This window comes from Harpia harpyja, chromosome 8 (genome assembly GCF_026419915.1).
Source record: "Harpia harpyja isolate bHarHar1 chromosome 8, bHarHar1 primary haplotype, whole genome shotgun sequence".
Lineage (NCBI taxonomy): Eukaryota > Metazoa > Chordata > Aves > Accipitriformes > Accipitridae > Harpia > Harpia harpyja.
In genome coordinates this window covers 7,896,668-7,917,974 of record NC_068947.1, presented here as the reverse complement: position 1 = coordinate 7,917,974, position 21,307 = coordinate 7,896,668, and the positions used below count along the sequence as shown (strand labels likewise).

Sequence of the window (21,307 nt, the reverse complement as noted above, 5' to 3'; positions counted from 1 at the left end):
AAACAAAAGGTCTATGATTTGTTCTCATATAAATACATTTCTATGAATTATGTTGGCTCTGAATTTGCACCATTTTACTTCAAAGCAAATGTAGGTTTTCAGTGAGCATCCTGTCCTACACGTAGTGAATTGAGTGTGTTGCACATATTTGGTTTTATTTGCCAGTTCTTAGCAAATAAAACCCTTCATGCATAGTAAGACTAAACCAAATTTTCCTGATAGCGGGGATGAACACCAAATTTTGAATAGCTGCTTTGGGAGAGGGATGAAGGGATTCTACCTTTTGTTGTCTGACCTAAACATACTAAGTGTAACAGCATTGGTGAAGAACAATTGCAGTGCTAGACTGTACTCTTTTGCATAGCCAATGATGTAATGATATCTATTATAGACTAAGCATTTCAATCTTACCAAACTTTAAAAACTTACTGTCATTATATTGTTATATCTGTCATACATGCTAGGGATGGAAAGGGTTTTTTCTAGCTCACTTTTTTACTGTAATTCTTGGCAATGGTGTTTCAAGTGTTACAGTTACCCATGTAAGGAAGTACCTGTTGGCTATAGGGAGCTGCCAAGGCTGGGAGCAATCTCAGAACATCTTCTCAGTCATCTTCTCTCTGTTCTCCTTACAGTGACCCATAATGCTTGGGAGAAGTTGGTTATTTATGCAGAATTTTGCATATTACACCTCTGAAGCTGTGTTCTGGGTACACTATACCAAATATAGCAAACTTCTTGTACAGCCGAAGGAGCATGACAGAATCTTTGGATTGTGTCTGTGTTGTGACTGTTGTACAAGATGCTTGATCTATAGAGTTCTGTAAATTTTTTTTTCTCACTCTCTTCGGGTATTGGTTCATTTTACAGTTCTCTCTTACCTATCTATTTTAACAGCTCTCAGGGTTACCAAATAACCATATATTCAGCTCTATTCTATCAAACATCTCTTATGTTTTAGGAGAAAGTTCTAAAAGATTTTTTTTGACAGATTTCACAGCCTTGAAATGCAATGCTTATTACTTTCTACTGTAAGAAAAGATAGTTGTTCCTCTAAAAGTGTGAGGAGCTACTGTTAGTGACATGAAATCATGTGCTTCACACATACTTTGAACTGAAAGGAACTTCTCACACTATGAAGAAAAGATCTTTTTCAGTCTAATTTTTAATTATGAGTTTTTATGCCACAAGAGCATATTTTGAAGATCTAACTTGATGAAGTGACTTGAGATACTAAAAATAGAAGGATATGTAAATCAAATTAGGAGATTTTTACTCAGTCTTTGTTTGACACACCTCGAGCATTAGTTATTAAAACAATCTTAAATGGCATTCGCCATGTTAATTTTGAAAAACCAATTCTGTGTTATCAAATCTAGTAGTTATCAGACTTGAAGTATCAATATAAATTAAGGAACTGTGGTGATCTCACTAGCAAAACTTCCCTTCATCCCGTGCTTTCCTCTTGCTAAGCACAAATACGCAAAATGTTCCACAAGGCTCAGCACACATCTTGCTCACCAGGAGTTCGTAATTGTTTGTTACAAACCCTGCTGGAGCTCCAAACGCTGTTAGTGCTGCATACTTGCTTCTCATTATCTAAGCTCTGTGTTGATTCTCTTGCAGATGGATATATGCCTCATGTCCTGGCTTAGGACAATTTTTTTTTTTTTTTTTTTTTACATTTCTTTCCTGTCATTTATATATTCTGCTCACTACCACATATGTGAAAGTGAAGCATGATGCACTATTTTCTGTAGTTTTTGAAAGCTTTTAAATGATTCGTAACTTCTTTATATAGCTGGTTTTACTGCAAATGTTGAGCAGCATGCAGATTGTATAGGCCACCGTCCTTTCTGGAGAATTCAGTGGCCTTCAAGGTGAAAACATTATTTGAAGGACTCTAAGAGTGGTTTCCGTGTAGACGTTTTGTTTTTTCTTCTGTTCCCTTTGTTAGGGTTATTCATACCTTTTTTGTCTGGAGAACATACTGCTCCAGTGTGGTGGTCCTTGGAAAGACAGAGTGAGAGGCAAAAAATGCCTCCTTCAGAGTGCATTGTGAAATAAATTTGCCCTCTCAAGTGCGCAGTCTCTCAAAAAAAGAGGATTTTGTATAAAAGTGCTATCTTTTAAATTTTAAATCCCACTTATTTGGGGATGTGGTTGCAGAGATAAAGCTAGGATCAAAATCACTGGAATTTGGACTCCTGGAATTCAGTGGTGTTCAATGACAAAGGTTTTAAGAATTATTTTTTTCTTTCCTGAGCTTTCTCGATTTTAACTCATGCTCCACCTTGATCTCAGAGCCCATTTTGTTTATGCTGGGTAAGGGCTGATACTGGGTGCTAATAAACTACTATCCTATTAATATAATGATCAGGTCCTAAGTTAATTTCAGTAGTTCTTCTGAAATAGTAATACCACTCAGATGGTTCAAGAAGTACCTACAATTTCTGGAACAGTGACCACAATGATATTTTTGTCCTTTAGGTGGCAGCATATGACTTCACTCTTCCTGTTAATACTCCTCAGGCTGACTTCGCATTGACACAGCGAAGCCCTGTATCTGCAACTTCAGCTGGATCTGTAAAGCACATTGTTGCTCCTCGGCCACAGGCCGTGACTGTGGCTCTTCCATTCTGTAGAGTTAAAGCAGTTGGTAGGTAAACTAGGGACTTAAGCAAATGGTGGATACTTATATTTGTAGTGATGTTTTTGCATGTATTGCAGAGAATTACTACTTAACTGAAATTTGATTGATAATTGTATAATTTGTAAATTTCTTGGAAACTTGCAAAATTTTCAAATTTTGATTTTTATTTAAATATGTGTAAAGCTGAACTTTCTATACATAATTATGACATGGTGGGAAAATATGTTTTTTCTTATATAGCCCTTTGCCATATATAAAAATTAGTTTACCAAAACTCACTTTTGCTTCTACTCATTCACTAGTTTTTCTAGACCATATCATGCAGACCCCAGTATTTACAGCAGTTAATCTGAAAAGTGTAGAAAAGTAGCATGTCATTTGTATTCCTTGTTTTTTTTTTTTTTTTTTTTTTTTAGTCTTACCCTGTCAAAGCTAAGAGCTCTAGGTATATTTAAAACTCCTTTAAAATGCCTCTGTCTGCTCTGTCTGGCCCTGATCCCATCTGAGAGAAATGGTGGTAATTCAGTTCATTTGCTTCTGTTTGCTTTTATGTGCAGAACTACACTCTTTTGGCCTGTCAGAATTTGTTAATAGCCAAAGTTACGGGCTGTTTGCCTGCAGCAAGAAATTGATCTCTTAAATGGTTCTTCTCTGCTTTTCTCAGAAATAATCTGTGGTTCTCTTTAGTCTCCTGTCTGATCCTTATAGTCATGTAGACCTACACATTGTGAATACTTGAATCCACTAGGTTTCCTCATCTCAGTGTTTAATATGTAGTCACTGTTTATTTGTGATGAGACTTAAGTGCTGAGTGTCTTCCTGGAATGATGTTTGTGTAATGTTTAAACATCCTGGGAGCACTGAAGGAGGCTTGGCCAATTAAAGGCATAATGTGGGGTAAAAGCAACTACAGTTTATTAGGTTTTATCTGTTTGTTTTTTTTGTTTCTTTTCTTTTTTTTTCCCCTGTAAGGCTTTAACTTAAGTCTTACTTTTGAGATCTTCTAAGATACCAAAGAAATCGGAGAGACCTTCTTTAGATCCTGTGGTAGAAGTAAATTCATATTAAACATTTCTAAATATTTTTAGTTTAAGAACACATAGAATAAAGATAAATGTTCATATGTATATGAGATTAGTAGAAGGCACGTGTCTAAGTAAAAAATCATGAGTCAAAGTGACAAATTTCTAGTGCAGAAGTGATTTATGTAACCTGGAGAAAAAATAAAATGTTTATTTCCCTTTCTTTGTGGAATAATAAATCAATACAATCAGTAAGTCTCGCTAATAAAAGATAATCTTATATAAATTTTATCACAAATTTGTACTTCTGCCACACAGAATTTCTTCAAAGTACCAGTATAGGCCTACAGCAAGTAATCATAGTATTAAAGTGAATATATAAAACTTTCAATTCTAAGAAATAGTTGAAAAAATAATTTGTGGCTTCTGTTTAAATTTGAGTGCTGGAATTACAGTCTTACTGGGAATTGTGATGGGCTGGGAAGAGAGAGAGAAGTCTCAATAAATGTCTTGAGCACTCAGTATTTCACAGAATCGTACAGATGCAGGCAACTAACCAAATTACTTTTACTGTTAACAAAGAACTTGATAATTTTATTACATTCTGACAACTTAAAAATTATGTCTGTTATTGATTCATCATTTCAGATTATCACTTTAAAAACTAAACGTGGGTAAGATGCATCTTGCGAGTTCTAAGATTTGATTTGACAAATATGGCTAATTCTTACTACTGTGTGCTTTATGGCACATTTGTTTTCCACTTTTATAATTTTTTTTTTTCCCCTGTGACATTTTTTGTGGTTGACTGGGATTCAGACTGCACAGAACAGTGCATTTGGCACTTAAATCAACAGCTTATATCCGGTGTTTATACTTGGATTGTTCACCTTGAGAAAAGAATCATGAAAATCTTGGAGCAGTCAACCCAGTCTTTTAACTTCAGTGTAGTCAATATGTTTTCAATCCATCATGGAACTTTTTTTGAATTTTTTTTTTTAAAAACAAAGTCTGTAGACTGTTTCAGCACCTGGGAGGGAAAGCAGGTCTCTTAATTAAATACTTGTAAGACTTTTCCCTTGGAGACTGCTTATTATTATGTAAGAAAGCACTGAAAGAGAAAAAAAAAAACCCCAACCCGCACCAGAAAACTCGACTGGAAAAACCACAAGCCCTACCTCAGCCAGACATAGAGGAAGAGGACATATTTTCAATGTAGTAGCCTCATGTGTGCTGATTTTTTTTTTTTTTTTTCTTTTAAATCAATCTCACATTTTTTTTGTGGGGTGGATGATTTCCTTTCTTTTTCCTCCTAGACTTTCAGTTGTGCTGTGTTTTCCTTGTACAGGCAGTTTCTATGAGAGGTGAGGACTTTGTGAGTGACAAAGTTGCATATTGGTGGAAGCATTCCAGCAGATTATGTTCCTACTTTTCAAACAATATTAGTTTATAGAGTTTATATGCCTGTGCTTTAGAGAAATACGGATAGTATTGTTGTTTACATAATGTGAGATATGTAATTAGGAAATCCTTTGGGCTTTTTAGGGGGGGAAGAGAATTGATCAACACATTTCCTCACTGAGTGTGAAACAAACTTGCAGATTTTAATAAACGGATACTGTATGCTCGCTAGGTTAATTTCCAGTGGTTAATCTAATCAAGAAGCAAAATGAGGCTGTGGGAACATATACTTTTGTTTTCCGAAATCCTTACTTTAAACTTCATCCTTTGTGACAGTTTCTTTTTCTCCAGCTATATGAATTTAAGAAAAATGCTGTTTTTTATAAAATCTTTCAAGTTTTTTCTGATGATTACCATCACAAATGTAAATGCATTCAACTGCAGTAGAAAGGTCATGTGGGTCTCTGTTTATAGCATCTTTATGTGAAGAAGAGATGCTGTAAGTCTGGTAGATACAAAATTTAAATAATTTTAATGTGGCTAAAGGGTCATAATAAGACAGAAAGTTAAATTACAGTAGCTATAGATATAGTATGGGAACAACAGAAAGAAAATACAGCTTTAAAACAAGGGGAGAAACTTTTCTGCTAAACATGTGCAGAAACAATGATTTTATGAAAGGACTTTGAGGAAATTTTTGTCAAAATAATGGTGTATAAACATCTTAGATTATTTTTTCCAACAGTACTTAAATCACCATTGGAGTTCTCCTCAATGGAACTTAAATTTGCACAACATTCAAGTGGCATACATTTCAACATTGCTGGTGAAAGTCTGAATTCTCAGGTATGTAATCACAAGTGTTGTTATAGATATTCTTGGGTATAGCTTTCAATTACTCAAAAATGACTGGGAAAAGAAGACAGATTTGGAACTAAAAACTCGGTCATATTCCAAATATCTGGTTTAAATATAAATAAATATAAGTTTTCTCATTGCCATTTTGTTCAGTTTTTGATTTTATGTTTGTCTTCTGATTACTAGAAATGTTTCCAAAACTCAAAACTGGGCTTGTCCTGACTCTGATATTTGAGAAAGTGTGGGCACCATGAGAAACTGACCATGAGTTGTATAAGAAATAGCTTGCTTCCAAAGTTTTTCTGCCTCTGCCTATACTAGTAAACCAGACAGTGACAGTGCAGGAATCCAGTCGATGTGCCATGGTGGTCCATACAGTTAAATTGCTGTCCCAGTACCTTGTATGGTAGTGATCTCTACCAACTGGCACTGTCCCAAAAAATTCGTGGTCATGATTTAGGGCTTAATGGGAAGGAGGCACTAAATAAGATATTTGACCACAGCCATTCTGTTTTGGAGCATAAAGAATTTGGCTGTATAAATGCAAAACATACCATAACATAATTTCTTGTTTCTAAGTCCCAAAGGCTTTGTTTGGAAATTATAAAAAAATATTTTTGGCAGTGATGAAAACACTTGAAATGCTTTTTCAAGTATCTTCAGAAAACAATGATAATACAAAGTCATGGCCTTTTCCTAACTATGGATGCGTTAGGAGTTGAAAGAGCAACTCTGAGATAAAGGAATGGAATTTTTTTTTGTTTCCACTGTCGTCTTATTGAATTGAAAGAATGGGTTTTGAAAACCTATTCTGAACTCTTGCTTTTTCAACATATCCACCTGTAAGTCTAGATGTCATGACCCATGTGTTTAGTGCTTGCTATGCTTCATTTGTATTGGGAAGAACTCATTTCTGTTTGGCTAAGCACTCCCACTGTGATGCTTTGATCTATTTACCTTGCATAAATTCTGGGAAGAAAGTATTGCTCTTTGTGAATGTAGTGAGTGACTGGAAAGCATCTAGTCTGTGCTGATAGACATACTCATCTTCTCACCTTACAGATATAATAAACTGGGTTCTTCATTGCTTTCTAGTGCTTTCTTGCTTTTACTCTGATCTGATTGCAAAAAGAATGCTTAGGATAGAGCAATATGAAAAGTATCAAGGTGTTTGCTGCTTTCCCTTTTCCATCATGTCCTTTCTCTGCAAATATTTACAGAAGCTTGACCTGAAGAATGTCTCCAGGCAGCAGTTGACATGGAAATTGAATTGTGATGATGCAGGCAAAAATAAAGAAGATGGTATTTTTAAATTTAGTCTGCAGACTGGATTTCTTGATCCAGGACAAAAAGTCCGTATTGCTGTATTGTTCTGCCCTTGTAAGTAATTTTCTGAATTCTTCTACAGATAGTTTGGCCAATATACCATTTTCATAGATTCGATAAATGACTTTTTATGATGAATTGTAACTAGTACTTGTTTTGATTAACTTCCAGTTAACGTGATTAAATAGCGAGCTGAAATGCCAGAAGAAAGGTGTGTTGTGGTTCTGAGAAAATAAGACAACTGCAGACCTAACAGAAAGCATGGAATTACTTGATAGCACTATTTGAAAAGTCTGGTTTGCACATATAAAGCATCAAGTTTTGCACATATGAAGCATCAAAGGCTGGGATAGCTGAATCATTTTCAGTACTGCTCCTTCATGTGCATTTAGGTTGACTGACAGATACTAAAGCTTTCCAAGAGTACTTGGAATGTGTATGAACTGTTTTCCTAAATAGCTGTAATCTAGATAACAATGGAAATTTCCTGCTTCAATGAGATACAAAATCACTTAGCTATGGTATTTTCTGAGTAACCTGCTCAGGCAACCAGACCCTAAGTAAAAAACATAAAATAGATTTCTAACAAAACTTGGGAGCATGCAGGAAGATGCTAATCAACCACATATACCAGAAGAGGAATGGCAGAACATGAATATTGGGATTCTACCTTATTCCCAGTCAAGTCTTTAGGGTAGAGAGTAATGTAACACTGTATTTGAGTTGATAAAGCCCGCCAGCTTATGCAGCTGATGCCTACAGAACTCGGTCATTTTGACAGTTTTAAGTGGCCTACTTTTGGGGCCCCGGCATTCTCAAGGGGAAGAGAAGTTGTTTTTTCAGTCGTATCTGATCCCAAGTCAGCAAGTGAGCATCCCTGTCCTAAAGAAAGATGTTGCTGCTATTCTTTATGATAGGATTGAAATCTATAACCTCACTTAAGTACTGGGAACTATTTAATATAATTATAAATAAATAAAAAATATAGGTGTAAGAGTCTTGCCATGATTCTGTATGATAAATTGAGAAGACTGTATTAAATGTTGCTCTGCAAACTTGTGAATATGCAAGAGCAGTATTTAATTGCACATGTTGCTCAGAGTTGCTTGCTATACTACAAAACATTTTTCCATGGTTTTATGCCTTGTTGGTAGCTTTTGTCTTCAACTTATGGTTGAAGAAAAATCACATCAACTTGTGATTTTGCTTCATGAAGTGGAAAAGTAATTAATATATAATGATTTTTGCAGAATTATTTAGAAGGTCATTTGTTTTAAGTTCTTTTAATTTTTGTTTCGAGTAGCAAATTCTGACTCTTCTGAAGTAGTATTTCTTTGTGGATATAATACCTGGAAAGTTTCTGACCCAATCAGTATCTATAGTTGTAGTTTTTACACTTCTGAGCTGTCCATGAGGCATCCTTTTAGAAATACATATTTAAATTACTCCATTAAATTATATATTATTACAAACTAAACTGCTAGGAGAAAGTTAAATGCCATTTACTATTGGAAGGTTGAGCAAAAATAGAGCATGTTTCTGGCTTTGATGCATCACTTTGTCTCCACTTCTTCTACATTCCTCCAAAGAAATTGCAACCCCCCTGGTTTTTGGCTCTGAACCACAAATTTATGAAACAGCCATAAAAATGTGTTCAATGTAAGAAAAATTTTTTACTAGGTAGGTTCTATGTTGTACTTTGTGCAATCCTTGTTTTTGGAACAAAATGATGTGATCTCATCTTTGTCTCGTCTATGCTGTTCCTCAATCAGTTTTTAGTGATAACTTACGTAGGTTATCAAAATAAAATAAACATAGATGAAAATTTTTGTTAAAGAATTTGTTTTGGGAACAATATGAAATAAAAAATCCAAGGATACTAGGTAAAATGGATGAAAATATTGTCCCAGGGTGTGAGAAAATGTTAGAATATAAAAATCAGGAGGAGTTAAACACTGGGAGCAGAATGACAAGATTGGACAAAACGCAGAGAGATATCGTAGGAGAAAAATCTGGAAGTTCTCTTCTCAGATGTTCAGTTTTACAAAGTGTTAGAAATATGGACTTGGAATCTCAGTTTACTCATGAAGGATGTAAGGATCTACTCAAAGCATGTCTGGAGAGTGTGTCTAGACAAAAGAAAGGCTTTGGGTAGACTTCTGTATTTTGAGAAACTGTTGAGATGCAACTCAGAGGAAAAATAGGTTAAGGAAGTAGAGGAACAGAAACATATTATGACCCCAGGTCTTTGGAGGAAGAATGTAGAGGGAAGAGAAGTGGAAGCCTAGAAGGTTGGAAAGTGAAAAACAAACGCTTATAACCTTCTGTTTTTCCTTGAGATGCAATTAAAAAATACACATGTAGTTTACTGTAACTCTATTTCTTTTAAACATTTTTTTTTCTCCTTTCATAAATTTCTGCTTTGCTTTCAATAAGGTATCATATTTTTTTTTCTGCAGTATTTCAGATAGTAAAGCCTACAAAATAAGTGTTGTAACTTTGAGAAGGTATTCTAATAGATATTTTTGCAGAGTGTGCCTATGATTAGAATAATTGTGGATCACACTAAAATGATCACTTGTGAAGAACACATATAAACTTTTTTGTCTGCTTTGAATTTGAGAAACATATTCTTCTAAAAGGAGATAGAATAGCTGCATTTTGGATTGATTAGGTTAATGTATATAGCTTGGAAAAGAAAATGGCTCAGGGCAATATTAGACATGGTAGATAGAAAGAATAAATCTGTATTTCCAGATATCTGGTGATTTTTAGGGCCCAGATGAGCACAGAGTCTCATTTTCTCCTTCACTGAATATAACTACTCTTCCTTGTAAGAGAACATTAGATACATCAAAACCCACACAGGAGACCTAGTTAATGAGCATGGTGTGCTAATCACCTTCATAGGTTTGTACTGTACAGTTGTAGTATGTGGGGGTGAACAAACCTTAAAATGAACTTTGAGTGTGCATTAATTTGTTTAAATATGCCACAACATTTATAATAATGACAGTGCAAAATGCTATAGTAAGCTACGGTGTTAAATTAAATGCAAGAGTTTATATAATGTGTGGTAGTATGATGCTACCTGTTTAAAAAAGCATACCAAATTTAATAGAGATTCTCAAGAACTGAAGTTATATTAATATGATCCTCTTCTGCTGTACTATAGTATAATGCATTAACAGTATATGAAAAATTTCACTGTATCTTATTGTAATATGAAAAAACTTATCTGCAACATAACAAGTTACAATAAATCTGTGCTCTGGGATCCCGTGTGGAAAAATACTCACAAATACACCTGTGAGTTACCAGGAGTTCAGTGCCGCTGGAAGATGCGATAATCATGTCATGGGCACAGATGACCATGATGACCTCCATCTTCTAAGTTTTTTTCTGCAGTAGTAAGATATTAAATAACTATGCCTTTTAACAGTTTCTGTGGAGATATGGTTAGTTTACTTTTGACTTTTTTCTTCATTTTTTTTGTAGGGCTTACCTTTAAGTTTTAACTACCTATGACTTTTCTTCTTTGAAGTCTGTATTTCAGTGTATGCAAATTCTTCACTGGCACCCATTTATGCTGAAGGTGTATATATGCAATAAGGCATGAATTACCGGAAAGTCAAAGGCAACTAAACTAAAAGTGCTTATTTGGGAGACAAGTGTAGGAACTGAATAACAATCTAATACAAAGTTAAGAGGGTGAGAAGAGCAGATGGTGATTTTACTTTCTTCCCACACACTCTCAAAAGATCAAAACCCATGCTATTATACAGTTAAGATTTCTGGGGGAAAAATAAATTAAAAAATTAGATTTGTGCTGCTAGAGAGGAACAAGGAATATGGACGCCCTTAAAGAGGTGTCTGTTTAAACTAGCTTTTGCTGCTGGCTTAAATTGCAACTGAAACAGGTAGGGTGGAAGGTGTGGGGAGTTGAAATATTTCTCCTCCAGAAGTGTGTGAGCAGTATCGGATGGAGAACTTGCATATGTGTATAACTGACTTTTGGTAGAAATATAATCTGTTTATGTTTCTATTAACAAGGAATCTGCATAAAGTATAGTCCCAGGATAGCATCCCAGGGAGTTAGGCACTCTGAACTGGATGGGCTTTCTAGCGTGAATTAGACTGAAAATGAAGCAGCTAATGAATATATGCACATATGCACTTCGAGGAGTTGTGTTCCTTTATTCAGGGTTTTTTCTCAGGTAAGGCAATGAATGCTTATTTCCCCTAATAAATATATCTAGAAAAGACAATGGGGAAATTTCCCATATAATTGTACAGATTTTGTTAGCCCTTGGCAAATTTAGATTGGCAGATTTGTAAATACCTTCAAATCTCCCTAAGGAAAATTTTCACATCTGCTGGACTGCTTGTTGTTTGCCCTATAGAAATTAATGGTGGTATATCAGAATGGTAACAGCAGCACAAGCTTTGACAGTAGTCATGAAAGGTGTGATTAATAGAATAAATTCATGACTTCAGCTGTTAGTTCAGGACATAATTGTCATTAATTTCAAAGTAATTTATTTAACATGAAGTATCCTGAAAACATTGGTCCTAGGAATTACAAACAGATGAACAGAACTTAACAAAATCACTTTTTTTGTCTTTGTGTCTGTTTAAAATGAGGACAGTATTGCACTGGTGTTTCTGACAAGAGCAATAAATTATTGGCTTACATATTATGCAGAATTTTGTTGTTAGTAACTGTGTGGAGCCACACACAGAATGATCAGCGATGCAGAATAAGCACTGTCTGTTCTGCCTTCTGAGTGAGTCACAGATTCTATGGCAAACAGATGTGATCACGTAGTTAATGGATTTGTTAGAATTGTTATGTACAGTATGGATGAAAAGTTTGTATGAGGAAAGCTTAACACTACTCTTTCCTAACTTTTGAAGGTTTAACTTTGGAACTGTGGTTAATACAAATATTTTAAACTGTGAGTTAGTGAAAATTGCATTTTCAAAATTGTATTGGTTTTGTGTGGCAAGGTTTTGGTAGCGGGTGGGGTTACAGGGGTGGCTTCTGTAAGAAGCTGCTGGAAGCTTCCCCTGTGTTCGACAGAGCCCATACCAGCCGGCTCTAAGACAGACCCGCCGCTGGCCAAGGCCGAGCTAATCAGCGATAGTGGTAACGCCTCTGTGATAACATTTTTAAGAGGGAAAAAAAGTTGGGACGGCGGTATTCGGCAGCCGGAGAGAGGAGTGAGAACATGTAAGAGAAACAACCCTGCGGACACCAAGGTCAGTGAAGAAGGAGGGGGAGGAGATGCTCCAGGCGCCGGAGCAGAGATTCCCCTGCAGCCCGTGGTGAAGACCATGGTGAGGCAGGCTGTCCCCCTGCAGTCCATGGAGGTCCACGGTGGAGCAGATATCCACCTGCAGCCCGTGGAGGACCCCACGCCGGAGCAGGTGGGTTCCCGAAGGAGGCTGTGACCCCGTGGGAACCCCGCGCTGGAGCAGGTTCCTGGCAGGACCTGCGGATCCGTGGAGAGAGGAGCCCACGGAGCAGGTTTTCTGGCAGGACTTGTGACCCCGTGGGGGGCTCACGCTGGAGCAGTCTGTGCCTGAAGGACTGCACACTGTGGAAAGGACCCATGCTGGAGCAGTTCGTGAAGAACTGCAGCCCGTGGGAAGGACCCACGTTGGAGAAGTTCATGGAGGACTGTCTCCCGTGGGTAGGACCCCACGCTGGAGCAGGGGAAGAGTGTGATGAGTCCTCCCCCTGAGGGGGATGAAGCGGCAGAAAATAACGTGTGATGAACTGACCGTAAATCCCATCCCCGTCCCCCTGTGCTGCTGGGGGGGGGTGGTAGAGAATCCGGGAGTGAAGTTGTGCCCGGGAAGAAGGGAGGGGTGGAGGGAAGGTGTTCTGAGATTTGGTTTTATTTCTCATTACCCTACTCCGGTTGATTTGTAATAAATCAAGTTAATTTTTCCCCAAACTGAGTCTGTTTTGCCCGTGACGGTAATTGGTGAGTGATCTCTCCTATCCTTATCTCGACCCATAAGCTCTTTGTTATATTTTTTCTCTCCCCTGTCCAGTTGAGAAGGAGGGGGAGTGATAGAACAGCTCTGGTGGGCACCTGGCATCCAGCCAGGGTTAACCCATCACACTTTGGTACTGACATATGCTCCTCTAGTTTTCTTTCTTTGCGGTGTTCCATCCCTATGGCATTTATTGGTTATGGTCTTTCACTTTCATTTACCATATGTCATACATATGTATGAAGATAGGATACCAGAAATACGGTTTAGTTAGAGTACAGCTGTAGGACAGTAGACTGTCTAGCTTGTATATGGGAGTAACTTGTATAGAACATCTTTTCTTACAAGCATGTAAAAAATATCCTGTTTGGCTCTTCATCCACCTCCATGACCTTTTCTGATGCTCTCTCACCTTTCCCTCATAAAAGAGCTAAGTGCCAGAAAAAGGTGTGCTCTTGCTGTATCAAAACCTAGAAGCACAAGCTTCTTAGCCTTCTCAGCAGTATTGTCTCCTAAAGTTGATTTCCATTTAACAGGGATTTAGCCAGGCGTTGCAAACACTGCAGCAAGTTCCTATTTCACCTGTTTTTTTACTTTGCCAGTTTCATGTTTTCTGGTCTGAAATGAAGGGATCCGCAGGCCATGTTCTGGTGAGCTAACAGGTTTCCATGAAGCTCCTCTGTTATCATCTTCATGAAGAAATTGGCTCTTATGAGGAAGGAATAAGACAAAATATTTTGAAGATACTAGGTTTTCTTCTTTGTGTATGTAAACAATTGCAGCTATTTCTCAGGCTGTGAAAATAATTATCTGAGCTAGTCTCAGAAGAGCTTGTCGTGTATTTTGTTTGCAGTGACACATAATGTGCTCATAGAGACACATAAAATACAAAATTGTTTTGCTATCTCTTTCCTTCTTAAATATTAGGTGAGGATGTTTCCATACTTAGTAATCTGATGACATAGGGGAATCAAAGGGAAAGGTGTTCTTGAAAATGAAAAGATTAAACTTTTTGGGTTGTCTTACAACACATCATGCAGATTTGTTTCTAAATACAAGAGGTGTTCGTCAGTTGGCCTTAACATTTTTTATTTTGCTAGCTCTTCAGCAGGTAGGAATGACTGTACTGCATGTTTTGGAACACCATTTTGACAGTGTAATGGGTTTGGAAGGAAGAGCCTCGCTCCCTGTATCAGTGAAAGAAAATGTGCTTTTCCATCCTAGAGAAAAATTCCTTGCAGCAGTTAGCAAGATGGCATGAGAAAGGGCAGAAAACAAGGAAATGGGAGATGCTGTCAGTGGAGGGTAGAACCTGTCCTACTGGCTTGTGTGAGGCTGACTTGGCGACAGTATAGGTTTTAGAGTCATCTGTTAAAATGTAGTAGTGATTACTATCTTAAAAGGCACCAACTTTTTCTTGTCTTGGCAGTCAGATGCTTTTCGTATTTATTCCTTTATAAAATTGGCATTCTCTGTGTTAATTAGTGTAATTTATAATATGACTGCGATTCTTAAAATTCTGAGAAACGTTACATTGATGTTGTATATAAAGGAATATTAATACAATAAATGAAGAACTCTGAAAAATTTCCAGCAAATTAAAAAAATATGAATTTCTGGTTTGCTACAGGCAAGTGTTCTAAGCTTTCTTCATAAGTAATTCTTATACAACCCTTACTGTATGTTAAGCTACATTTTGAGTAAGAAAGCAATACTGATGACTTTTTAAAAGAAAAAAACCAAAACCTGAAAAACTCCTTTAGTTGCATGTATTTATGGTAATATAATTTTGTGGTGTTTGTTTGTGTGTTTTTCTGTGTGTGTGTGTGTGTTTTTTTTTTTTTTTAACCATGTTAACAGCTTGTCCTGGGACATACGCATCTGAAATGTCAGTGTGTCTAAATGATAATCCATCACTTTACAAAATAACATTGTCTGGCACCATGAAGTCACCAAAAATAAATTTTGATCCCCCCTTCTTAATGCTGATGCCAGTTCCTCTGGATGTGAAAACTGAAACAGCCATCAATATCATTCCACAAGATTATTTAAGGTATAAATCTCAAAATAATTTTTTTATGGAAATCCTGAATAATTCTTGGTTTTGTTCTCTTCTGAAAAAGTGAATTAATTTTTGTTTATGAAGGTTAGTATTAATCTTCTGCTCAGCAAAGAGTCTGCGTATTTAAGAGAAAATTTGTGTAATTAATGTTGCTGTACACTCAACAAGCCCATGTTCTGTCCTCAGAACATTCTTGCTTCATGAAGTGACCATCTTCTGATATATTCACTCTGACAGATGTTTTTAAAAGTACTTTGAATAGCACAAAAATTAAGAAGAGAGTCCTACCAGGATTTTTTGTTAACTTTAGGCAGATACTAAGATGAAGAGCCTTATTTCTTTTTTCTTGCATTGTGATCAGATAAAATCTTTCTGTAGTTTTATTTTCTCTACTCTACACGTTACAAAACACTGTTTTGAAATCTAGCTGCTGTTTGGACAATTGGTGGGTTTGTGTTTGTTTTTGTTGTTTGGTTGGTTTGTTTTGTGGTTGTGTTTTTTTTTCCCTTCCTAAGCAAGATTTCAGTACCAAAGAGGACAGCAAAAATGTTTTAATCTGGTCACTTGAAAAATATATGGATTATTTATTATATTATTTTTCTGTGGCTCACCCACTTTATCCTGTTATTTGAATTTATGAGAGCCTTTTTCTAATCATATTATATAGCATAACCCAGCACCACACCCATTCCAATTTGACAGAAATCTTAATATTTTAATCTTTCCACGCACTCTTGTCTACATGTGTGTCAAAATATGCTTTTCTGGTCTCTAAGATACAACTTTTCTGTTTGTAACTAATAAAGAGCAGTAATATTAGTTTGTTATGCTTATGTAGGTATCATTTCAATACCAGAAAAACTGGAGCAAAACTCTTTAAAATTAATGAAATTAATTTTATCTTCAAATTATTATTGTCTTATCTCATTTGAGTTGTAACAATTTATCAAGTGATTTGTCTATTGTCAGTAACTCAGTGGTTGGAACTGAAAGGATTCCATATGGGCCTGGAGTGACTGCCATTCTTATTTCAGAACTGGAACTTAAAATTACATAACTGGGCAAAGCGTCTTAGGTATCTTCACAAATTTCCCCTTAATATTTCTATTCTAAAACTTGCTTTAACTTGTTGTGCAATAATGCAGTTAAATCAATATTAATGAAAGCTTTAAGTTTAGGAAACCTAAAGTAAGGAAGTAATATTTACGCCCTTTGTAGCACAGTTAGTAGAAATTACTTTTCATTTGGATGTTGAACTATTGTGGGTCAGTATAAAACTTTCAGATACATATGTAGAAAACAAACTAACATCTAAATGCTAAAGGGATTTTAATTCTTCAGTTAGTTTCACTTGATTTATACTTCAAAAATGAAGTTATTCTTCTATATTTAACTGTGAAAAGCAGTTTCGTAAATGTGTGAATCTGTGAATCAACTTTATTACTGTCATTCTGTGAGCACAAACACCTTTACTATTTATTTTTAACACAGGCAATCACGAATTCAAGTTGAACTTCCAGAGCTTGAACTTGATGACGGTGACAGGATTTACCCTCTTTCTGTACAGTTCCCAGAAGGACAAAATATTGTTCTTTCATCAGATGGCACAAATGAGGAACTAATTTGTCATATCAGCTTCAGATCATCTAGGCCAATGTCATTTTTAGGGAACATGTTCTTCATTGATGAAGAAGAAAACAGGTAATGTGTGCAGTTCAAATTCATTTGGGGACAGGGTCGAAACTGCCAAAGTTGGATATAAGACAAAGAACTCATAATGGTTGGGAAAAGACATACAAGAATCATTCTGTAAAAAATGAAAATGAAACATAGAAATGTATTTCTTTTTTCAACTGAATTAAAACCCACAAAATTCAGCTTTGGTCTCTAAGGTAAGATTCATCTAAGTGGTCAACTTAAGGTCTTGTATCACATTCACATCTGCTGGTGTCCTGGTTTTGGCTGGGGTATAGGTAATTTTCTTTCTAGTAGCTGGTATAGTGCTGTGTCTTGGATTTAGTATTAGAATAATGTTGGTAACACACAGATGTTTTCAGTTGTTGCTAAGTAGTGTTTATGCTAAGTCAAGGATTTTTCAGCTTCTCATGCCCAGCCAGCAAGAAGGCTGGAGGGGTGCAAGAAGTTGGGAGGGGACACAGCCAGGGCAGCTGACCCAAACTGGCCAAAGGAGTATTCCATACCATGTGACATCATGCCCAGTATATAAACTAGGGGGAGTTGGCATGAGGGGGATTGCTGCTTGGGAACTAACTAGGCATCGGTCAGTGAGTGGTGAGCAACTGCATTGTGCATCACTTGTTTTGTATATTCCAATCCTTTATTATTATTGTCATTTTCTTATTGTTGTTATTATAATTATTACTTTCTTCCTTTCTGTTCTATTAAACTGTTCTTATCTCAGCCCTCGAGTTTTACCTTTTTCCTTCTGATTCTTCTCCCCCATCCCACTGGGTGGGGGGGTAGTGAGTGAGCAGCTTAGTTGCTGGCTGGAGTTAAACCACGACAGCTGGTAATTCTGTCTGCTTCAGTCTTCTCAGATTGCTTTGGAAGAGACATGGTCTTCATCCAGCAAATCTCAATGTTTTCTACCACAAAATATTTTGCTTTTTGAAAAATACCCTATTAAAATTTTATAGTCCATTCCATGCTGTATTTCAAGGTGGTCTGATTTTGGGTTGAGTCAAACTCTGTGAAATTTTATTCCACTGAGCCTTTCTCCTATCTTTCATTTTTTTTTAAAACAAGGAAGTGTTTGTGATTTGTTTAGAGTGTCTTTTCTGGCATCTGGAAGAGCTAGTGGTTCTTGTCACCTATCTGCAAATCTTTACAAAGTTGCAGTGGAGTGATCTTGCAAAGGATTACTCCATTTTAAGTCCTCTCAAAAGCTTCAGGTGTTCCTCTTGTACCTGAGAATTCAAGAAGAGACATCTTTGAGTAACTTAGCAGGTACTGCCTCTAAGTAAGAGATTCTAGTTATTTTAAAGACTATCTGTACAGTGTGGAACTGTGCAAGAGTACTCGTGGTTGTGGTTTTTTGGGGTTTTTGTTTGTTTTTTTAAAAATTTTTGATAATATGGTTTATTCATGTGATTTATTATTTATTTTTTAATTTTTTGACTATTTATTATTATTGATATATTTATTATACATGTGGTTTATTAATTCCTTGAACCTTTGAGCTTCAGAGTAAAGGTAGGGAGACTTCTCAAGGGGGAATTACACTGGAAGTCAGAATTTCATTTTGCTAAGAACTGGCAAAGAACATGTACCAGTTTTATTTTAAAGGAACATCCCTCCCTCCTTCTCTCAGCATATGTCATTCTTCAGTCTTTTGCTCTCCATGTCATCTGTCCTTTTTCCCCCTGCACTCTACTACTACCTTTTTCTTTTGTGTGAGTGTGTCCCCCCTTTCTTTCGTGTTTTTAATTATTTTTTTAAATGTCACTTTTAACTCATCTTCTATTGTTATATCTTAATCCTTAATTTTTCCTTCTCTGGTTTTATGTTCTCTGTTTTTAAGCTTTTTAGAGCAGGACAGCCTATTATGAGCTTGTATCCTCTGAGCTGAGGCATTTTCTGATCTCTAGTTCTTCTGCAATATCTGCAATATTGTTAGTTAGCTTATTAGGAAACTGGAGGCTACTGTCCATACCAAAGATCAATATAGAATCCTTCAGGTGGAAGAGTGTGGGTTGGTTTGCTTTTCTTTTGTTTTGGTTTGGGTTTTTTTGTGTGTGGGTTTGTTTGTTTGTTTACTTGTTTTTTTTTTTGTGTTAGTTTTGGATTTTTTGTGGGTTTTTCTTTTTTTTTTTTTTTTTTTTTTTTTGGCTACTGAGAAGAAAGCTGCATATGTGTGTTCCGAGACAGGAATTGGGAACTATTAAGTGGTTAATGTATTAATGCTTCTGTCAATTTTTTTTTTTTAAATTGCAAGGGGCAGAGCAGCTCTATAGGGAAATGGTGCATGAATAAAAAGGAGGCCAACTCCTGATCTCAGTGAAGGTGTTCTTTGGGTTCTTTTGTTCTTTTGGGTGGTGAGCAGTTGCACTGCGCATCATTTGTACATTCCAATCCTTTTATTATTACTGTTGTCATTTTATTAGTGTTATCATTATCATTATTAGTTTCTTCTCTTCTGTTCTATTAAACCGTTCTTATCTCAACCCACGAGTTTTCTTCTTTTTCCGATTTTCTCCCCCATCCCACTGGGTGGGGGGGGGAGTGAGTGAGCGGCTGCATGGTGCTTAGTTGCTGGCTGGGGTTAAACCACGACAGGGGCATAAGATAAAAAAGAACCATTTTAAGAGCCAGGTGACACAAGACTGCGCGGATGAATGTTGGTCGTCTATATTAGTGCAATTTATTCTTTACAGATTCTAAAATATATGTATATACACACATACATAGATGTGGTTTTCTTTTTTTGTATGTGTAATGCTAGGAATTCATAAAGTACGCTAGGGATACGTTTCAGCTTTAGACCATACTTCCTGTATGAAAAGTATATGGGATACTATCTTTTCTCATATACTTCTGATATATGAGACTCAGCACTGGGTAGCAAAGTATGGAAAACTGTTGGTGTCTTCTCCCTCCCTCTGTGCTGGGCTCTTCAGTGTTTTCTGCACTGCCTTAGAGGGACTTTCTGGGCAGCATCATCAGCAGAAGCGGGCACCATCAGAGAGAAGGGATAAGTGACAGATATGCTTTACATTGGTATTTATTTGTTTATATATTTCCTCAGATGCAATCCTGTGCACTATGTCAGAAAGCATTTGAAGTTTTCAAAAGTACTGAAATTATTTGGGAATATAAGCATCGGAAAAATACTTAGGAATTTATGTGGTCTAATTCCTGTTAGACCTAAATTCCTTTAGGACAGAACACCTAGAGTTTGACAGCAATTTATATGCAGTGTTCATACCAAAATTCATCTGTTTAAAACACTGTTTAGTGATGAAGACTCACGCAAACATGAAATTCATACATCTTATTTTCATCTTAAAGTAGTGGGCTGTATTTTAAGTAACTTTTATGGTGAAAAGCAATGCAGAAGGTCTCCCCTGCCCCTAGTAAATGGAGATCAAATCTGTTATTAAATGTTCTGTGCAAAAATAACTGTTTTCGGCATTTGTCCCTTTTGTTCATCTCTCCCTTTGGTGAGATAAATGAGTGTATGCATGAGAAGGAAAGATAGGTACTGCTGTGATTAAAAGTCATTCCTGCAGTTACTATTTTCAGTAAAGCAACTATTCTGAGGGTTAAATATCTCCACCCTACAGCTTAGAATCTGCTTTTTCCTAAGCATAAAACTAAATTTTATATTATTTTGATGAAAGGGTTATGGATCTTTCAGTTACTGCAGCTTGCATTGCATTAGTATTTTATATTTTTCTGTATAGATTGTCAGCCAAGAATCTATTTCTTATTAATTTTATTTAATTCTAAGATTTAATCATTGTGTGGGATGTGATTCATAAATGTGTGCTAAGGCTTGCAGTAATTATGAGAAAAGGATAATTTAAGCTTATGATGGGGTCTGAAATATAGCAGCTGAGCAGGCACAATATTTAGTTTTAATAACTGTTTTTATATGGTGCACTAGCAGCTTCTCAAACCTTGTTATAGAGAAATAATCCTTTCTGCTGTGTAATAAACGTTTTTCTATATTTGCCGTTAAAATGAAATAAAGGATACCATCCTCAATTTAAAGGCAAACTCAATGTGTTTTTGAAAAAAAGATGCCAAATAAAAGTCATCAAAGTAACCTTAAAAGGCACCCCTGCTCACGAAGGTGAAAAAATTCATGCTCAGGAGTGTCATATCATCTTGAAATTGCTGCTCTATTTTAAAACATAGTAAATAGGTATTTGTTATAGGACAGAACTAATAACATTGGTTTGCAAATATACGTGATTTCCTGTCAGGCAGTTGCATGTGTGCGTGGGCTGTAGGAGC

General features: G+C 36.2%; 1 protein-coding gene across 1 annotated transcript in view; it reads left to right on the top strand.

Annotated features, from left to right (window-relative positions):
* Window positions 1-21,307, top strand: part of CFAP47 (cilia and flagella associated protein 47) — a 364,054-nt gene that overhangs the window by 41,647 nt on the left and 301,100 nt on the right. The window contains 5 exon segments of the mRNA XM_052795043.1: window positions 2,491-2,659; window positions 5,822-5,922; window positions 7,155-7,314; window positions 15,127-15,319; window positions 16,820-17,029. Coding sequence (XP_052651003.1) covers window positions 2,491-2,659; window positions 5,822-5,922; window positions 7,155-7,314; window positions 15,127-15,319; window positions 16,820-17,029 — 833 coding nt within the window.